This window comes from Choloepus didactylus, chromosome 20 (genome assembly GCF_015220235.1).
Source record: "Choloepus didactylus isolate mChoDid1 chromosome 20, mChoDid1.pri, whole genome shotgun sequence".
Classification (NCBI taxonomy): Eukaryota; Metazoa; Chordata; class Mammalia; order Pilosa; family Megalonychidae; genus Choloepus; species Choloepus didactylus.
The window spans coordinates 48,481,207-48,503,655 of record NC_051326.1 but is presented as its reverse complement, the minus strand read 5'-3'; the positions used below and the strand labels follow the sequence as shown (position 1 = coordinate 48,503,655).

At 36.2% G+C, this 22,449-nt stretch overlaps 1 protein-coding gene across 4 annotated transcripts in view; it reads right to left on the bottom strand.

The window, feature by feature from the left end:
- The window catches only part of SNTG2 (syntrophin gamma 2), a 509,625-nt gene that overhangs the window by 121,521 nt on the left and 365,655 nt on the right, over nt 1-22,449 (bottom strand). For all 4 annotated transcript variants that reach the window (XM_037813401.1, XM_037813404.1, XM_037813402.1 and 1 more), the window contains exon 12: nt 15,984-16,100. In XM_037813401.1, the coding sequence (XP_037669329.1) occupies nt 15,984-16,100 (117 nt within the window). The remainder of the gene's footprint in view (nt 1-15,983; nt 16,101-22,449) is intronic.

Below are 22,449 nucleotides of genomic sequence, written 5' to 3'. Positions count from 1 at the left end.
AGAAACAGAACCTACAAGATAGATAGATTGACAGATAGACAGACAGATAGATAGATAGATAGATAGATTTAATATAGGAATTGGTGCACTGTGGGGATTGGCAAGTCTGAATTCCATAAGGCAGGCCACAAGTTGGGAATGCTGATGAAGTTTTTGATGAATTCCCAGAAGAAGCTGACAGGCTGACGCAGAGATAGAAGTTCTTCTTTCTGACCACTGAAATCATCCGTTCTCCCTTTAAGGATTTCATCTGACCAAATGACAGGGCTCTCATTGCTGAAGGCAATCACCTTTGTTGACTGTAGATGAAATCAGCCTTAAATGCAATCAACTGACTAATGATTTAAATCCACGAAATGCCCTCACAGTAACAATCAGGCCAGTGCTTCCCTGATCAAACAACTGAACACGACAATCTAGCCAAGTTGACACTGGAATTTAACCATCACAGTCAACCCAGTGTCAATTTAGCACCCACATGCATCTCCCTAAAGCATACTTAATCTCTAAATAAAGACAATAACGTAGTCATAATTTTGCCTAATATAATCCAGCTCTCTTGCGTAAAACTGGAAATGCACTATACCTTTCCCTGAAAGAGGATGCATGTCCTTGAGTAGTAGTCACTCTTCAACTTGCTATCCTGTAACTTAAATGCTGTAACATACAGTAAACATAATTTATATGATAAGGGGATGTTCTGGTTTGCTAATGCTGCTGTCAAGCAAAGTACCAGCAATGGATTGGCTTTTCTAAAGGGGGTTTATTTGGTTACAAAGTTACAGTCTGAAGGCCATAAAGTATCCAAGATAAGGCATCAACAATTGGGTAGCAATGAAGGATGGCCATTGGCATCCAGAAAACCTCTGTTAGCTGGGAAGGCACGTGGCTGGCATCTGCTTGCTCCCAGGTGGTGTTTCAGAATGGCATTCTCCAAAATGTTGCTCTTGGGGCATCTTGTCCTCTCTTAGCTGCAGCTGCTCTTCAAAATGTCACTCTCAGTTGCTCTCAGGTCCCTGTTTATGAGTTCTTTATATAGGACTCCATGGAAACATTCAATCAAGAGGCCACACCCTAATCAAAGGTGCCACTCACAGTTGGGAGGATCATATCTCCATGGAAACACTCAATCAGAAGGTTCCAACCTAATCAACACTAATACATCTGCCCCCACAAGACTGCATTATATAGGGGACATAATACATCCAAAGTGGCACAGGGATAAGATAGGAAAGTAAACAGTGATATCTGCTTTATGTATAAACACAAACATTCATAACAAAATGGGGAGGAAATACTCATAACCATTACAGTCCTCATTTGTGCAACTGGACACATGGTCATAGCTCATATCTATAATTATTTTTTTCCGCTATCAAGCAGCTTAGTTGGCTGTGGTTCTATGCTGGTGGCGTGACCCAAAACTGCATTCCTGAAGTTTTGGGGACATTGGTAGTCCTGCCTGAATTGGCAGGACATAGTAGCACCAAGAGACACCCTAGGCAATCTCCTGAATTCCAGGCAAACTCCTCTTTACTCCCATTGTGCAGGAGTAGTCCTTTTTCTGCCTGATAGGATCAATCACTCCAGCTAGTAAGTAATTCCCTTCTCTGCCAGTTTATTCAGAGGCTTGAGGAGGCCAAAGTGGCTGGGTGGCAATCTTAAATTACATTTCAATGGAATAACTGTTGTGTTTCCTGATGGAAGAGCTCTTCATTTTGGAAAGAAGACCTGTGGATCAGCAGAGCTTAAGGTTGAATGGATGGGAAGCAACTAACTGATCATAGGGAAATCCTCAAGAAGCCATACCTTCAGGCTGGGAAAGAGAAGGTAATGTGGCAGGAGTCAGGGCTGTCAGCATTAGGGCCATGTCCTCGTGTAACTTACTTGTGCATTCAGATCATGTTTTAGCGATCTTACGTGTATCACTTTTATTTGATGATGGAGTGCTGCTGGACATGCCCAAGTTTATGGCTTGGTGGGTTAGACCACATCCCATTCATGATGTGCAACTCATGGTAATTTGGTGGCCCAAGGTTAAGTTATCAATCCCTGTTAAGGCCCAGTAGCAGGTCAATAGCTGTTTCTCAAAAGAAGAGATTTACCTGCAAAAGATGGCGTGACTTTGCTCCAAAATTTTAAGTGTCTACTCTGTGATGTCCTACAGGGACATGACAAAGGCTTCAAACACCTTCTCTATTTTCCACAGAGACTTCTAGCATGACTGGATCTGCTGGATCATATGACCTAAGTGGCAGAGCAGCTGGCATGACAGCTTGGACCTATTGCAGAGCCTCTTCTTGTCTACTCAAAACTAGGAGCTTTTCAGGTGACTTGGTAAATAGGCCAGAGTAGCACACCCATATGAGGAATATGTTGCCTCCAAAATCTAAAGAGGCCAACTAGGCATTGTTCCTATATTTTGGCTTTAAGAGAGGCCACATAAGCAAAAGCTTATCCTTCACCTTAGAAGGATATTTTAACATGCTGCATACCACTCTATGTTTACGTATTTCATTGAGGTGGAAGGCCCCTAAATTTATGTTAGATTTGTCTCCCACCCTCTGACATGCAAACACCTTACAAATATGTCCAGAGTATTTGCTACTTCTTGCTCTCTAGGTCCAGTCAACATGATATTGTCAACATAATGGACCAATGTGATGTCCTGCAGAAGGTAAAACTGACCAAAATTCCTGCGGACTAGATTGTGACATGGACTGGAGAATTGATGTATCTCTAAGGTAAGAAAGTGAAGGTCTTTTGTTGGATTTTCCAGGTGAAAGCAAACTGTTTCTGGTGGTCTTTATCAACAAGTATCAAGAAAAAAGAATTTGCCACATCAACAGCTGCATTACAGGTATAAAGGAATCTGCTGATTTGCTCAAGTAATGATACCACATCTGGAACAGCAGCTACTGTTAGAGTCACCACTTGATTAAGTTTATGATAACCCACTGTCATCCTGCAAGATCCATTTGCTTTATGCACAAGTCAAATAGGAATATTAAATGGAGATGTAGTAGGAATCACCACTCCTGCATCTTCCAAGTGCTTTATGGTAGCACTAATCCCTGCAGTCATTCCAGGAATGTGGTATAATTTTTGCTTTACTATTTTGCTAGGTAGAGGCAGTTCTAGTGTCTTCTGCTTGGCATTTCCCACCATAATAGCCTTCTCTCCATGGCTCAGGGAGCCAATGTGGGGATTCTGCCACTTGCTGATTATTTCTATTGCAATGATGCATGCCCAACTGGGAAAATAACCATAGAATGGGTTTTGGGACCCAAAGGACCCACCACTGTGAGATGGATCTCAGCTAAAACTCCAGTGGTCACCTGATCTCCATAAGCTCCTCTTCTGACTGGTAGACCACAGCAATGTTTTCAGTCCCCTGTAATTAATGTCAGATCACAGCTAGTGTCTAATAATCCCTGAAATATCTGATCATTTCCTTTTCCACAATGAACAGTCATCCTTTTAAAAGGCTGTAGGTCCATTTAGGGAAGGCTGGGGAAAGATTAACAGTGCACATTTTTCACAGTGTAGCAGGGTCCTTCTCCAAGGGAAGCTGGCCTTCCCTTCATTGAAGAGGTTCTGGGTCTGTAAACTCTTTCCAGTCTAGGAATTGATTTGACAGAGTGTGATCTGTTTTTGTGACTCAAGTTAGACTTTTGTCCACTTGTCTTATAACTCTTCTGTTTTTATAGATCAAGTAAGTATTTAGTAGACTGCCCTTCTAGTTTAATTCTATGTACCCCATGATGATACAGGTGTCTGTGAGTCAGACTAATCTGATTACTGCTTTGAGTCTGCTGTCCATCATGGTAGCCACGGTAGTCTTTGATGATTACTTGCTACCCCTTGGCTTCTGTCAACCCTGGATATGATCATCCCCATTGTGTTTAATCCTCCGTGGCAGCAGTTCCCACAGAAGTATCTTGCCTGCAGAGAAGACTGACCACTCTTAAGGGATGATGGAGCTGCTCTCATAAATGTAGTCCTCACAGCCCTGGAGAAAGGTGTATCCTCTGGATATTCTTGGAGTGGTGAGCAGATTTTAAATGATAACTCTATTCTAACATTCCAATCTCTCTAAGCCTTTGGATCCCTTTATCTACATTATACCAGGAGAGTTCTAGTGCTTTGACTTCAGGCAACGTAGGTTGCCTTTGGTCCATGTTTCAAGCAAACACCCGAACAAACTATTAGAGCCCTTTTCACACCTTTCAAGCTACAACATTGAATCCAGAATCTCTGCTTAGTGGGCCCACATTAATAAATTTAGCCTCATCTAACTTTGTGTTCCTTCTATCATTCATTATCCCACATCCTTAATATCCATTCCCAAATGTATTTTCCTGATTTCTGTCTAAATAAATTGGAAAAATCATGGCTTGCAGCCCAGCTCCACATAGGTCAAACTTTGTACCTCACCTTTTGGGATATGTTGGGACTTGAGTCTAGTTATAGGTCCAGAGGAAAGGAGGGTCAGTGGTGGAGGTGGGTCATGAGAGGAATTAGAAGTGTCTTGCAAGCCAGCTACCTCAGGACATTCTATGGCAGGTTTATCTGGTGAAATAGGGTTAATCTCTTCAAATGGAGACGTGAGGGCTATTTCCTCAGGAGAAGCAGTTACACATTTATTAGGCATAGTAGGGTTAATCTCTTCAGGTGGAGAAGAGACGGCTGATTCCTCAGAGTATACTGGAGGTTGGGTGACTGATTCCTCAGGGTACATCAATACAGTTTTATCCTCAAAGAAGACTCAGCAGAATCTAGGCTTTCAATATCCCTACTATCATCATTACCAGACCATATGTCCCTGTTCCAATTTTCAGGGTCCATTTCCTTCCCAGTCAATGCTCTCACTTCAACAGCTGACAACCTGCAAGGTTGGATGTTCAATTTATGTTTTAATTTGGCTACTTGCCCAATCAGACTATAGTCTGGTTTTCAGAAATATCAATTCTGGGACTCTAAGAAAAAATAGTTTCTTTCAGGGTGCATGCAGAAACTCTTATGTCTTTCAAGCAGTGTTTAAGCTGGGAATATCCAGCATATTTAGGAACAAGCAACCAATATATTTTTACTTTTTAACTCTGAAAATGCTCTTAAGGTTTCAAATACATTGTCAACAAGAAGGGTCTTTCTAGTAAACATTTGACAGACATTATCTAATGATGATATTTTGCATATCTCTGCTGTCAATTCACATCATAAACTATTAGTGCCATCCTGAGCATTGGAAACAGTCATTAATGCCCTTTAATCTAATCTGATTAGAGAACCAATTTCTACAACCTCAGAGCCTACTCAGAAATCTCATCCATAAATTCTGTTTTCAATAACCCTCTTGCTACTAAAATCTGTATTAGTCACAGTTCTCCAGAGAAACATTATTGACAGGTTATCTATCTATCTATCTTTCTATCTATCTATCTGTCTATCTGTCTGTGTGTCTGTCTGTCTATCTACCTACCTACCTACCTGTCTAATGTGTGTATATTACATTTACAATAATAATATGTAAATTTTAAGAAATTTAGTGTAGGAATTAGCTCATATGACTATGGGGATTGGTAATTTCAAATTCCAGTGGGCAGGCTAAAAGTTGGGATCTCCAGTGAAGGTTTTGATGAATTCACCAGAAGATGGCTGGCTGAAGTAGAGATAGAAATTCTTTCTGACCGCTGAAATCATCCTTTTTCCCTTTAAGGATTTCAACTGACTAGATGAGACTTCTCTCACTGCCCAAGGCCATCTACTTTGCTGTTTGTAGATGTCATCAGCCATAGATGCAATCAACAGACTAATGATTTAAATCCACAAAACACCCTCCGAGTAACAATCAGACCAGGGCTTGCTTGACTAAACATTGGATGCTATAACCTGAACTTAATCATCACAGTTGCCATTGCTAACTTTACTGACATTAACTCTTGAAAATCTTTACAAAACTCTGGGAGATGATGAATCAACATCTCACTGCTTATGTAGTGCACCCAACTCATCCTTGGACATCACTGTCCAGCAACCTGGGTAAAGAGTAGACCAGGTATAGGCTTCACGTCTCTGTCTGCACCTGGATTGCAGGAGTCCTGCACATGCTCTTTTTTCACCTTTTCCTTTAAACTGCAAATGCCCAAAACCCTCTTAAGTAGCCTGCCTTTTGCTTTATTGTGGAATTTGCTTCGAGTTGACTTAAGCTTTTAAGCCACAAAATGGTTTGAAATTTGCTGGCTTACTCTTCAAACAAATAAGAAACAAAAAGCACTTTTGATAACATTTCTAAAATATGTGAGACACCAATCTTTAATACGTTTCCAATATTTATTTTTTAGATTCAATCAATAATTAAAGAGCATCTTCTTTATGCTATGCATGATGCTAGATGTAATGGATGCAAGAATGGATACAATGCTGAGAAGCTCACAGTTCAGTGCAAAATAAATAAGTTACACTTTTAGCATTTTATCAATAAGGAGAATTTCCAAATTAATCATCTCATTTGAATCTCAAAACAGCCTTCACAAGTAGCCATTAATTTTATTCTCATTTTACAAGAGAGGTTTAGAAATGGCAGTTTAGGTTGCCAGAAATTTAAAAAGTGTCTGGAGACATCAGTAAGTGTATTGAACAAGTCAATTCAATCTAACTTTTGGACTGAATTTGTATTTATTTATAAACCTATTGCCTTCACATTTTCATTTTTTCCCCATGTATTAATGATATTGATAACCAATGGAAAAAAATGGAAATCACCCAGATTCAGTAGAAACAGGTGGCTTCTTTATCTTGTTAATCATGAGGAATCCAGTTAGTTGGACTTCAGAACTTATTCAGTCTCATAGCATTAGGGACCATCTACACACTGATGCCTCCAAACTTTGTATCACAAGCCTAGATATTTTCCATGGCTGGTATAAAAATCTCGCATGTATTATCTTTTGACATTTCAAACTTAGAAATATCCAAAACTAAATTGCTGATTTATTCCCAGCCACCTGAGCTCTTCCCTCATGCCCTATTCAATAAATGGCAATACCATTCACCCCATAGGAATCACTCTTGACTCTAATTCACTCATACCCACAGCCTATCTATCAGCATTAGGTGGTATGTATTTGTATGTATGAGGGCATCTAAATGTGTTTCATAAATACTACTATATTCAAGAGCTCTATAAACTGTGAGGTGCTATATTGATGTAGTGAACAAATTTATATTTACATTCAAAAATTCAAATTATGAAACCACATGCTTTCTTGAGGATAATGAGGTCTTCATGTTTCAGTGATCTGAGAAGCTAAATTGTCAACAGACAATTTTGGATAGACGCATAAAATTTAGATTAACATCTGGGTTCCTTAAATATGGTGCTATTGGTAAATGCATGTGGGACTAATTCAATTTTCACAGGTTTACTGCATCTTGAAGATTATTTCCTAGACTAATCCTGGGTCTTTTTACTCTTTTAAAAGTAAAAGCAAGGTACCAAACTATGTAAAAATGACCTTACTTTTTTCATCATGTTGTCAAAACCATAATTATCAAAAGAATTTCCTTATAATGACTCTGAGAAAACAGAAAGGGGATAGTGGTGAATCATCTTCTTCAGAAATTATTAGGAATATTAAGTTAATGAAAGAAACTCTAGTTAGGAAGTTTCAGGAGTACCTTTAATTGGAAGGAGAAAGAGATGACAGATAACATTTACAGGAAATGATGGGTGGAAGGAATATGTTATTAAAGTAAGGTATAGTCCTTTTCTCTTGTAACAAAGGTGAAAATGTCACTCTGAGGAATTACAAAGGAGATGAAGAAAGAGGGGAGAAGGAGGGGAGAGGAGGAGAGAGAGAGAGAGAGAGAGAGAGAGAGAGAGAGAGAGAGAGAGAGAGAGAGAGAGAGAGGAGAGAGGAGAGAGAGGAGAGAGAGGAGAGAGGAAAGAGAAGAGAGAGAGAAAAAGAGAGAGAGAGAAAAAGAGAGAGAGAATGAATGAGAGAGGTAGAGGGAGAAACAAAAAGAGCTGTAGCTGTTGGGTATTGATAGTGAGAGACTGCCACAGGGAACTTGCTGGGTTTTATGTTTGCTTGTTTCTTTGCTTTTATATTGCTTTCAAATAATTTAAATGATCAAGAATGTACAAGGATCATGGCAAAACCATGGCCAAACTATTGAGTGACTGAAGAAGAGTTAAGGAATTTGAGGAACAAATGAAGCACAGCAAAATACTAGTGTGTGTTGATAATTCCTATATTTTGGTGAAAAGCTTGTGATTTTTAGTTTTGTCATAAAACAGAAAGAAATGTAACTTATGTTTCACAATACATATATACGGCTCATTTCAAGTACTTCTGTCACATTCTCACCCCCTTCATCTAGTCCTCCAGTGCTCCTTAGGCCACCAGTTCTTTCCTGAAACTTAGTCGTATTTTCAGATGCCCAGTAAGAGGGTATTTTGCCTTTGTTATGGCATACTAATTATAAACACTTGAGTAACAGCAATCTCATGGCTAAGGCAAAAGTTACCTACATTTCGACCAAATGAAAACACATCAAATTAAGAAAAGGACTCCAGAGCCACAATACAACATTGAAGAAAAAAAGCAAGCTTTTACATTTAGATTCAGATATACTAGGATTCTTTTAAATCAATGATTTCCAACTCAAATGTAGAGATTCGTGGTTTACAACTAAATAAAGCATGAATGAATCCTCAAGGAAGTTTCTTTGGCTGTATTTATTACTTTTTTTTTTTTCAGGGTAAGTAAGCTTTAAAACAAATTATGGAAACAAGGGCCAGGAAGAATAACTATAGGCAGTATACTTTAACATAGTTACTTTAAAACTGAATTCCCTGTGAAATGTAATTACAGGCTGGGTCTATGTATCGGTCTGGATCTAAATGTTGCAAATGGTTCAAACTTGGGTCTGAAAGAGGAACTTAAACCATCCAGCAAATGTCAATGACACGGTTCCTCCAGAAATAAACTGCTACATTGAGAAGCACCAAGATAGAATGAGACATCTACTAATTGGCTTTCTAGTTCAATTCAGCTTCATTAATGAGGAGATCTCACTCATGAAGTTTCTCTTTGCCTTTCCAGCTGCTTTTCCATTTGAAATGAACAGGGCTAATAAGTCATATTTGGGAAAAGCAACTATTTTAAAAAATAAAACAACAACAACAACCAAAAATCCTTCCTCCATTCTGTATTTTAAACGTATTTTTAAAATGTTTTAGCATAAATACAGTGAACACAATCCACAATCTCTTAGGAAAGAATTTTGACTAAAGTTATATATAACTCTTAAACTGAGTAAATATGTTTACTATTTTATTTACCCATGACCTTAATTTGCAAAGCAAAACTCAAATGAAGAAGCAGATACATGTAGATGTGGCTGCTCAATTTATCAACAAAAATTAAAATGTATTTCTATTTCCTCTGAGTTATATCACAATAAATGTCCATAAATATTTATAAAAACAATAAGGCAAGCTCTGAGATCTTGTCTCTGAAAAAGCCATCCATCTGATACTGTCAACTATGGTTAGAGGCTGTGGTGGTTTGAAGCTGTTTAAACATGTTCTTAAATCTAATCCATTCTTCTGGGTGTGAACCCATTGTAAGCAGGACCTTTGGATGAGGTGACTTTAGTTAAGGTGTGACCCACCTCAGTCACCATGGATCTTAATCCTATTATTGGAATCTTTTATAAGCAGAATGAAACTAAGACAGAGAAAGAGAAAGTCACAGAGGGAGCAGCCAGAAGCTGAACATCAACAGAACCCAGGAGAGAAGGGAGAGACCAGGAGATGCCACCATGCGCCTTGCCATGTGACAAGCCAAGGACCAAGGATCACTGACAGTCAGCCCCAGAACATCACAGTCTTCAGGGAGAAAGCATTGCCTTCATGATTCCTTGATTTGGACTTTTTTCATACCCTTCCTCCATCAACAGAATGTTTTTCTCCTCTTATATTTAAACTTTTATATAAAATACCCAAGACTTTGAAAGTGAGTCTATAAAATGCTAGGTTCTACATTTATATCATATTAAATGCTGTAGTGTCCACATTTAGAATGGAAAAAGCATTAGATCAAGGAACATCCACTTGTGCCTTATCAGTGGCTTTTGTCCTTTTCCTAAGCAACTTTCTACTTCCCCTCCCTCAAGAAAATCATCTTTACTTTCTTTTTCTGTATCTTTCCACTTAGTGCAGTGAGATTTATGTACATTTCTGTTGTTGAACACTGCAATCCTAGAAACCATGTTTAACAAAGCTATTAGGAAAAGGCATTACCATATTTATTAAAATTATCTTGTTGGATCCTTACTACACTTTGAGTTCCTTGATGTCGGAATTCTTGTTTTAATCATCATTGTCTCCTTGGTAGACATTGCAGAACCTGTCATATAGTAGTAGGTGTTCAACAAAATGTTTGCTGCATTAAAATGCAGATATACTTCACCTGTGTCCAGGATAACCTAAACACAGCCTTCCTGCTGTTTATAAATATTGCCATAGAGAAAAGAAAGGACTTCCCCCAAAAAGTGCATCCATGGAAAAGCTGCTTTTATGCATATAATATTTAGCAACAAAGTAAGGACACCTTTTGAACTATTTCATCGGATTATCTCAGGAATCATATCATATAAAATACAGCAAAATAAACTATAATCTGTAAAGGAATTTGCAAATGTTTGCATTTTTATTGACAACTTATCCCTGCTGGGCACTGGGATCAATTTAACTCATACCTCACAGCTTGCTGGATTATATATGGTAAATGCTGCTTGCTATACCCACCTTGGAGACCCCCAATACAGAATAAAACTTGGAAGAAACTCCACAGTAAAAAAAAAAAAAAACAAACTAAACTAAATTAAATCAAACACCATTTTTAATTGTTTATGATCATTGTTTTTCAAAGTTTATCGGAAATTAATTTTCTTATTGACTGCCTTTTAGGATTTTATGGGATACCTGAAGGTCATTAGGTAAACATGGCTCCAGGTCCTGCTGACAACACTTTGGAGTTGTGCTGGACCATCGCAGGGCCTACTACACCTGAGTCCCTTTAAGGAGAAATGTCCTGTTCAAAGTCCCTGCCAGTGATTGTACCTTCCCCAGCCAGGTTGGACATACGATGCATAAGCAGCCTATTTCTAGTCTTTTGATGCCACTGAGAAAACTTGACATAAATACATTAATTCTGCTCAAAAACAGTATCAGCTCAGGCAATCAGATGTTTACCTCTGGGATTGGAATTTGAAAATATGGAAAATATGAGTTAAATTAGTCATCACGTAGTAGCTGACTACTTGATGTACAGAGGAAAGCAAATATTCAGCATTGCAACTATAGTGCAAAGGACTGAAATTCCATGCACTTCTGTGTTTGAGTGCAACAAATAATAATAGATAATGTTTATTGAGGGCTTATTATGTGCTTGGCACGGTGGTAAGCACTTTTATGGATTATTTTATGTATTCTTCAGTGCACATCTATAAGGTAAGTTCTATTTTTATAAATCCCATTCTGCAGATGGGGATCAGAGGCTTGGAGAGGCTCATAACTTATTCCAGATCACACTGAGTGTTACAGGAATCACAGACGTTGCCCAACAGCCTGCCATGAGCTTTCAAGGTATGTACTTCTGACTCTTCAAACAACTTTAGCAGCATTCCTTTTCAGTTCTTCAAACTTTGAATGATAAGACAGGTTCACTGACAAAGAGAACCTGGAGCATGGCCAAGCTCCTTCCAGAAGAGAAGTGACCACTTTCAGCACCTTTAGATGTACATGTGGAGGAATGAGAGTTTTTGCTCATAGCAAAACCAAGATTTAAATGGCTTTCAATGAAAAGAATTGGGGGAGCAGGAAAGGTTGCATTTTCTCTTGCAGAAGGTACTTTCTTCAGCTCAAATGAGCTAAACACAACGTGCTCTAGAGAGTAAAGGATTTGATCCTTTTTCTCTGGAACATTTCATTTGAGTCAAGCGATAGATCCAGTTCCAACTAATTTGCACAATTTCTAAAAATTGTTGTGATGTGCTACGCAATAAAATTTAATTTTAATTTTTTTGTATGAATGTGTTTTATAGACCTATCCTGAGATTCCTTCTTGGGGATTAAAACCTTGCTTTACAGATTGCCACAATAATTGTTGACTGGGTCTTCAATGCTATGTACCTTCCCAAGGTCTTCCAGACTTCAGAGAGGAGAGTAGTTTTTTTGTGTTTGATGGCAAAAATAGTTACCTCCATATTTATCTTTTTTTGGCAATGTCTGCATAAGCTGATCACTCTTTGACAAGGGAACATAAGATTTAATTCTAAACTGGTACACTTGTGAGACTGAAAGTGATTGTTATTAGCAGTGAGAACCAGAGACTGACCTGGGTTCACTGAGACATATGATCACCCCAACAATATTCCATTTCAGCTGGAGGTGGAGGGCCAACCTTTAACTTGAAATAACCAGTTGTTGACAGCTTTTCACTAGTTTTCCGAAATCAAATGATACTTGTTGAATTTTGCATTCTCCAAACACATATCTGTTTTAATTAGTTTTTATTTAGGTTTATTTATTTTACTTAGTTTAAATAGCTTCTAGTTGTCCCTGAGAATAATTAGCTCTTCTTTTTTATTTATTTACTTCTTTTTATTTTTCCCTATTCCCAAGAAATGGACCTTTGAAAATAAACACCCCACATTCTCATTTCAGAAAAGCATATTTTCCAGGACCTTGCCTTTTTGATCCATTACCTGATCATGCATCTACACTCAACCAACACTCTTAAAAGAACAGTGAATAGTAGGTATAAAAGTTTATTAAATTTAATACAATTTAAGTGCCAAGTTTTAATGCCCAATATTTTAGAGGATTTAAAAATTCTGTAAATGAAAAAAAAAAATGGATCTGAAGTCATACAATATCATAAACCAGGGCTCTGGTAAATTGAAATTATCATTAAGTCTCTTTGAAAAATGAAACCGACATATACCAGAAATCATATATTAAAAAATTTGATTAAGCAGATCCAACTTTTTACCTGGAATTGATGCCCTAGAGTTCCTTATACCTGAAGGGAAAGTTACTTTTGAGAACATAAGCACTTCATACAAAGTGCCTGGCTTTCTGCAAACACCTTCTAAACCAGGGCCCAACAGAAAAGGGGATGAACCGCCTGATCCAACGGATTCAAAACACGCCAATTTCCGAAGTTTCTCGAGTATTAGTCATACAGGGCGCTAATGATCTGATGTAATTATCAACTCGTTGGGGGCTTTAATGGCCAGTTGTAAGGAAGCTAAATAGCTTTACTGGGATTATGTACAAAGTCAGCCAAAACCTCTCAAGGTGCAAATTGTTCGTGAGGACTAAGTTGGAGAGTCACTGCAGCGCTTCAAGTCTCCCGTGCCACTCGCGCAGCATTTGATTCACTGAAACTCGAATTTATTGGTAACAGAACCAGGAAATTTCAATTAGTTTCACAAAGGAAACTCAGGTTGGGAGAGAATAATGGCAGAGCTGGGAACAGAACCCTAAACATCAAACTCATTATCCATTGCCCTTTCTATTTCACCAGGTAAACTGAGACTTGGCAGTTCAAAACTCAAGGTATTTATCAGTTTAAATTCCACAGAATCTGGCAGACATAAGGTTTGTGAAAAGAGGCAGTATATTCTGTATTTTCTTAATATGAATATAATTTAGAAGGTATTATAGCTTTAAAAAAAAGGAAGAAAGTACAAAAATATAAAAGTTAGATGAAGTGATGTTTTGTGCCAGGAAGTCAGGGAGAAATTAAGGAAAGCATATGTCTGAATAGGCTCCATGGACAGAACATAAGGCAGTTTTATTGCCCTTGGTGTCATATTAATTTCAATTTGTTAGTTATTCATTTTCCTTAGAGCAGAGGTTTGAACACATTCCAAATTTTGAAACAAGGTGTTTATGGTAGTAAAGGGTGGTATTGCTTGCTTCGGGCAAATTTGAGCAGTTGAGATCAGGCAATCTATTTATATGATGCAGTGTTTGTGACACAGATCAATGCAAAGAAAATTGGCCACTGAATTTTAAAGTAAACAAGCAAAACAAGGCATTAATAATAAAAAAGTACTACATTATCCATCGCATTGCAGAGCTCAAAAAATAGAATTTCTCTCAGTGAAAATTGAAACTGCCAGGGAATAGGTATTAAATAGGTTTTTCCTCTCACAAGCATAGAATTTTGGTCATATATTTCACACATTTCTCTAAATTTAGATTTTTGTATGCAGAGACCAATCATGCATTGCGATCCTCATCAATTAATCAGAAAAGACATGCTAAGATTTCTAAAAGAACTTACAGTTATGTGATCGGGGGACACTTTGTCACTTCTTACTTTTTCCTCCTAAAGAGGGTGGGAGATGCAGCCTAGTTTCAGCAGATGAGCTGAATATTTTTGAATCAGATGGATGTGAAGCTGAGAAACTTTCCTTTCCTCACCAATACAAATTAGATGTTGAGCTGCTTGGCTTTTCAGTCTCTAATGGTAACATATGAGGTACTTCTGCTTGGAGCAGTAACAACAAGTATAGATTATTGATGACCACTCTCTCAGATACATAAATCACAATCCAAGGTCACTTGTGCTTCACTGCATAGCCCGAATTGAGGCTACTGAGTTTATTTGCAATTATTTTTATGTTTTCTTTTTTAATTCCAAGTTCTTTCTAGTGTTACTTTGTTAGACTAAACCATATAAAATTAAGTTTAACAAAGAATTTGAAAGAACAGTATTAAATTTGTTTTGAGGTGAATTCAATTATTTAGGCAAATATTTAGGTGACTTTTTAACTGGTAAAAGCTGGTAAAGTCACAGCATTTCTTAATGCAAAAACGTATGCACTAAATGCAACTTGTTATTCTGACTTGGATTCTGGAGCAGAAGTATACACATCAGTGGAAAAACTGCTGAAATTCTAATAATGTCTGTAGTTTACCTGAAAGTATTGTACCAATGTTAAGTTATCAGTTTTTAACAAATGTGCTATGATTACATGAGATGTTCACCTTACAGAAAACTGGGTACAGGAATTCTCTGTACTACAGATGCAACTTCTCTTTAAATCTAAAATTATTCTAAAATAAAAGTTTATTAATGGAAAACAAACCCATACTCATCAATGAAAAGAAAACGTGGTATATTATTGTCTTGATGTCAGAAGGGGAAACTTGATTGTGTCTTATTATTTTATTTTTAACATGCGGAAAGTTCAATCAACATAATATGAAACTTGTATCCTTTCTTTATATCCCTGAAACTATCAGTTTAGTCATTTGTTTGTAGTTCTGATTTTCAGACTCACAAAAAGTAAAATCACTTTAAATTATAAATTTCTAGGCAGAGAACCCAAACTACATTTGGTCAGTTTTGGAAGAATGGTAGAATTTGAGAAGTAAAATTGGGAAACGACATTTGGCATTAAATTTAAATTATGAGCTCTAGTAAAGTGAGAAAATTGTCTATTTTAACAAAAACTTTGAAAGATAAAGGGGAAATAATAGCTTTTAAATTTTCAGTGCTTGGATATTAAATTAGTAATATATAAAAGAGAATGTTTTGTTTTTGTTTTTAGCCATATACTTGATGATCTCAGACATAGAGCCTTCTGCATTCCCCCCTCGAAACTGAGCTGATATTTTAAGCAGGAAAAACTCTGAAATATAGTAATAGGTATTTGACTCAAGAGAAATAAATGAATTGGTTAATTTATCAATGTGATGTGAAAAATATCCAGTTAATCTACAAACAGATTCATTTCCAGAGATTTAGGTAAAGAAGCGAATGGAGGCATGCCCTCTCAAAGATACCAGGCTTAATTGTTGCTTCTCAATATAAATAACCTCACAAACTCCCCACCCCTCACTTCCTACACGCCCCCCACCCCCACCCGTTGAATTCCAAAGATGCCCTTACCGGAGGGGTGCTGAAAATGTAGAAGGATGAACCTTTCAGTGCCAGGAACTTGTATCTGAAGGTTTGAGAGGAGTCAGTTCCTTGGAGTCTCTCATTTACCCACCCCATATGTACAACCTGCAGAGGGAAACCTTTGAAAATTAAAAACCAAGCCTTAATAAGAGCACACTGTCACAGGAGCAGAAAGAGCAAACAATTAAACAAGTTGTTTTCTATTTCAACACCCTCAGAATCGGCAGAATGGTGAAACCTGAAGAGTCTAGCTTAATTTCCAAATTTCCAAATAAAGCATACATGGCATGAATATATAATATCTTGGATTGAATATCCAAAGTTCTGTATGGGGTCAGATTCTACATATGAGCATCTATATATTCTTAGTTTTGATCAATAGAGACTTTAGAGTTGTGTGTTCCATGCATTTTTAAGGAGAACAGTACTGAATTACATTCTGTTTGGGATTAGTATTTCAGATTTTTCTATGAGCTTATAAAAACAGTTGATGATGTTTTCCATATCTATAGTAAACATATATAAGTTGAAATATTTAGAAAAATGGATTAAGTCTTTCTTCTCAGTTCAAGTCCTTAGGAACAGTGAAAATAATACAAAAATATTAGATTTGTAAAGCTGGCTTTGAGTTGTATGATGCAAAATACAAATTATACAAATCAGAATATGATTCTAAGACAATGCAAGTAGTAACACAATTTAAGAATTCTGCACATGAATTCAAACTAATATTAAGCTAAAATTTCTGCCTTACCTAATATTTTATTTTGGGACATTTTTCATAGTAAGTGATAAGAGTGATTTCATTTTAATTTCCTCTGTTTGCTATGTTAAGGAAAACCAGCTAATGAACATACTCATATGCAATAAATATTTAAAACAGCTTGAATTTGTTTAAAAATTAAGATAAATTTATCATAGACAATCTAGCCATGTTATGACGTGAAACCTTCCTATGAACTGTTTCACTGTGGGGACCATCCATGACCCAGCAACCTTCAAGAAGGAGAAATTAGTGCTTTTTTAGTGTGCACTCAGTAGAAGTTATCTGAGTGAATGGAGTAATAACTAGAATGTATTCAGGGTAGGTAATTTCTTGCTTCCATTTTCTACTGAACAAAAAGTAAAAAAAAAAATGACAGTTTTCACTCTTACATCTGTTGAAATATTTCCTAGAAGGTCAGTAAATAGTCTGGTTTAAACCTCAAGCATCCAGATAAATTTTTTTTTTTAAATTTTTAAAAAATAAGATTTCCACATACAATATTTCTAGGGGTAGAAAAGATAAAATGAAGGAATATTGTTCATAGCTAAACAGTCAACATAATTATGGTTTTCAGTGTTTAATACAAATAATTGAAATGTTCTAAATTTTTATTTTGTCTCATCTGGTTGTACTTCATAATACAAAGCTTTTGAAAGTAACCCAATGATTTCGCTGGCTCTTGAACTTTTAATTTCTTTATGGGTTTAACTGTAGTCAGTCCCATGATGACACAGGAACCACATCAATGTAATAGTGTTAACATTATAATATTAGATATTTTTTAATTTTGTATGTGATCTTGGACACATTTGATTTTGCTGAGCCTCAGTTTTTTTAATCTTAAATGGACTAGAATTATCTCCCTCACAAGATTATTATGAGAATTTAATACTATACCGTAGGAAATCTCCTCACCAAGTAGTGGCAGGTATAAGGCAAATAATACATTGCTCAGATGGCATCAATATTCTGCAAAACTATTAAAATATAATTGACTATTTGAATGTTTTGTGGATTTGACACCAAATACACAGATTATTTACAAATATCCGATTAGGTTATCTTCTGTTTTATCTGGTTGGGTCATCAGGAAACATTTTTCTTGATTATAGTAGCAACATTAATATTGCTGTAAATCCTAAGATGTGCCCAGCTTCCATTGTTGAAATTCATTTCATTTTCCTAGCTCATTTAACAGATGCTTGATGTTTCCAAAATTAACATGAACTCAATGGGCAAACATTTAATTCCTAACTCATTATTGCCCAAGTGTAATGACTTGTGTAGTTTATTTAAGATAGGATTATTTTTAAGTACGGTTATTAAAACAATGAATTGCAAACATAGCAACTTTTACATAACAAGGAAAACAATATTAGGCGAGGGGTTTGTTCAGATAAATGCCTCTGTTTTATGAAGACTGGACATAATGGCATTAAATAAGTTATAATTAAATAAATAATGGAGGTGAAGTTAGTATTGGATCATCTTGCTTAAACTAATTAAGTGGTATTGAATATTTGCTAAAGTTTTCCAAACCAAATCATGATGATGATCTGGGATCTAAATTGACATGGTGAGTAGCATGGTTTTTTTTTTCCCTCTCATTGAAAGGTTTTAAAAGCTAATGAGTTGTACCATGGTTCAAGAATAATATTAACTTGACTGTTCTGGTTTTTTTTGGTCAGGGACCCCATCTTAGTTGGAGGGTAAGGGTCCCCAGGATGACACTCGAGGTCAGCAGCAGGCACTCCTGCTTCAGGGCAGGAACTCTGGGCTTAAACCCAAAGGCCCTCCTGAGTTTCTGTCTCCCCACTGCTCAGGGTGTGATCCTGGTGATTTGTTTGATCTCTTTGTATTTAATGTCCTTACGTATAAAATGGAAGTAAAGCAACCTACTGCATGAGTCTATTTTGGGGAGCAAATGAAGTAAGCATATGACAATACTTCGCATAAGATAAAGTGCTCTGTAAATATTAAGTTCTATCAACTTCTTGAAGCAGGATCGTAGTCTTTTCTCTCTGCTCCTATAGCACTTCCCAGTGGATCCCTCCTTAAACCACAAGCTCCTTGAGGGCAAGAACAATGTCTTTTATCTGTGGTCTATTCTATATGCCATAGTGCTGGAAGAGAGTATGTGTTCCCTATTTTTTGAAAGAAAGAGTGAGAGAATCTTCATCTATTCAATAACTACATCTTTATGAGCAGATGTATCATGCATACAACAGGGAAGACGTTTACTGCATTTATCAGGAAGGCTTAGGGAAGGGCATTCTTTTACCGGTGACCATCAAAGTATGGAATCAGAATTTCTAGAAAATCTAGGAAATTGATTAAATCCTAAATTTACTGTAAACTTTTAAGAGTCAGCAGCAAGCACAGATACCTGCTCTGATAGTGTATCAGGAATATACTGTAGCAGGAATCTTACGATATCCTTTCCATACTACCAAGGTAATAAGAGGGGAGAAGGGATAGAAAATGAACACAATCTAGATATACTATTAAGTAATGGGATAAAAAAATCCCTCTGCAGATCTCTGGCAACATGATTTGAAGATTCTCTAAAATTTTTAACACAAATGTTTCCTCTGGTGTGAAATTCTAATGGTCAAAGCCTTTGACTCTGAGTCTTAATTAGATTCAGAAAGAGAAGATTTAAGTAATTATTTTGCCTAAATGGAAGGAAAAAAACAGTCTCTTCATGTTTTTAAAAACCATATACACAAATTCTTCCATGTTTCCCTCATCCTCCTCATTTCATGAAATACTTAATACTCAATGTGAGTTTCACACGAGTTGAAATGATGGATTGGAACTGAATATATAGGTACTTATTTTAGACAAGGCTGTATATACCCACAGATTTATATATAAATATAGGCAGATGAGAGAAAAAGAGATGAGAGATAATGTTTATAGTGTATGCAGATCAAGGTAGAGTAGATTAGAAAGTAGAAAGTGTAAATTCTTGTCTGAAATGGAGAATGAGTGATTCTTTGCCTAACATAATAGAAGCAAGTGAAGAGAGTTTAGCCAAGGTATGAATTCACTATATATTTTCAACTCATACACTAGTCACTCTGTTTCTTTGGAGCCACAGTTATTAGGTGAGAAATAATAGAACCAAGACTTTCCAAGACAGTAAACTGACAATATTGTTTTCCTCTATCTCTCTCCTTTCATTCTGCTCTCTCTCTTCTTGAGGGCTGATAAAGTATGTCTTTATTTTGATCTCTCTCTCTCTCTCTCTCTCCTTTCTCACCTTTTCTTATCTAGTTAACCAGTGCTTGGCAAATAGTTTAACAAGAATTACTTACTGAGTAGTGAATGATGGGCTATTTTCTGTTCAATAGGACAATAACACAGGTTGTTAATATTCTGAAATTTCTATTAGTTGGATGTGAACTTCATTAAATTCCATATATAATTTAATTCTAAATTTAATTAGGAAAGAAATAAGTAATAGCTTTGCTATTATTGGAAACTGGCTGCTTTATGAATCTTTTTCAGGTATATGCAGCTCATAAATCACATTAAGGGAAGCTAATTTTATCTTTTATATTATGGATTTTTTAATGACTTATTACATGTTCCAAGAAATGTGTCTTATACTTTTATGAACATCTACCTTATTGTATCACTATAATTAAATTAAAAGGTTATAAACCATTATAATAAAGAAGTATATTTTCATTTATCTTTTCTGATGTTCTTTTTATGGCATGAATCAGTCAAGACAATTTTACAGATGATAACTTTACAGCTGGTCTGTTTCTTTATACAGAAAAAAAGCCAGAATTACCTGTATTATTTAGTTTTCATTTGGATTTGGGCAGAAACTCATCCATATCTCTCTTGTCTCCATTGCATTTCCTTTAATTCAGGTTGTTTGAGAAGAAATTTATTTTGGAAATACAGAAAAATACTTGCTCTTTTAGTAGGGGGAGCATATGTTCCAGTTTGCCTGAGAAACTTCTAATTTATGCCTTTTGTCTTAGTGTCTCTTTTAGGCTGTCTCTGTCCCAGACAAAATGCCCTACTTTGAATGATAAATTAAATGGGAGCTTTATGAGCCTACTGAGCTATATACTAGAATTTTTGTATTATCCTAATTCTGTTTTATTCTGCTGTTAATTGCCAATTTCAGTGGTTATGAAACATCTTTATTTTTCATATTTATTCAAACATATTTCTTCTTTGCTACATACCAAATTCAGAATGAGAAAAAAAATGCCTTTCTGTTTTTAAAGGGGTCCAGAATTAACTTTTTAAAGTCTACTTGCCCAAATCAATATAACACTGCATAAATACTGGCTATTTATTATGTACAAAATGCACATCAGGTGCCATAGAGAGTGCAAGAAAACCTATGATGGCCCTTGACCTCAAAGAGCTTTCCTCAGATTTCTGTTAAAAATTTTATAAAATAAAAACATGAGATACGGGCTGCAATTTAACAAATTAACACAGGTGGGCTTGTACAGATTAGAGGCTGGAAACAGAATTAAGAACAAAAGTCCTTTACTATACTTGTTAGTAAGATCACTTTCACACAATTTGTGTGTGTGTGTGTGTGTGTGTGTGCCCATATTCATTTCAACACAGATCACTGTAAACTTGTCCAGCTCTCCAAACAATGCTGTCCATTGTGTCAGAGCCCTGACTGCCTTGGCCATACTTGATAAAGGAAACTGCTGTGAATCTGTTAAGTTCAAGCCCTCTTAACTAGAAATTTTGTAACAGAGGAAGAGTCCCTGACTTTTTTTATTTCATTAGTCTCCAAATTCTTTTGATGGTTTATCCCATCAGTACACGTTTTTACAGCATGCTTCCCTATTACATATACCATACATAAAAAAGTGAAATAAAAATGTTATTGTCAATTGGTATATCAAGTATTACTAAAGTTAATATCTAAGTTTTGACAAAATATAGGTATAAATAGAAGTTTTAATATTTTTCCATTTGCGTCTCAATATTTTTTTGTGCCCCTGTGATTTTTCTTTGGACAGCCACAAAGGAGGCTACATTCAACATAAAAGCCAGTGTTTGTTTATCTACCCCCAAACATGAATACACTAAAACCAGACCAAATTGATGGGCTCTTCATCTTTCCTGATAGAGCTGAAATTCTCCTCCCTCTTTTTAATTATCCAAAGCAAACCTGTTTGACATAAACAATGTCATCTTGTAACAGAGATAGTTGTTTACGTAAGGGGCATGAAATGATGCCAGTTTGGTCCCCAAAAATCTCTCATTTATGACCTCTGAAATTTGAGAGAGTCTGTCCAAAGAATATATTAATTATCCATTCATTTAGATTTCTCTAGCACTGAGCTCTATGATACCGAGTAACTCTTTGTATATATATAGTTCTTAGCCTACATTACCTTAGCTTCCCAGAGAAGTTCTTTTATTTGAGATCCACACTTCTCCCATATCCTATCCATTTCTAGCTAGTTGATAAAAAAGATCCATCCATTTGACAGGTTTTGTATACTGCATAAAACCACAGTTAACATTGTGCCCACCATAATAACCTGTACAGGAATATATGAGGTCAATTTTTACCAGAGTTAGTAACAGAAGCTTTTTATCTTTGAAACTAAATTTTATATTTTCTCCTAACAAAAATGAAATCTATCTATATCCATTTATCTATATCTATCTATCATCTATCTATCT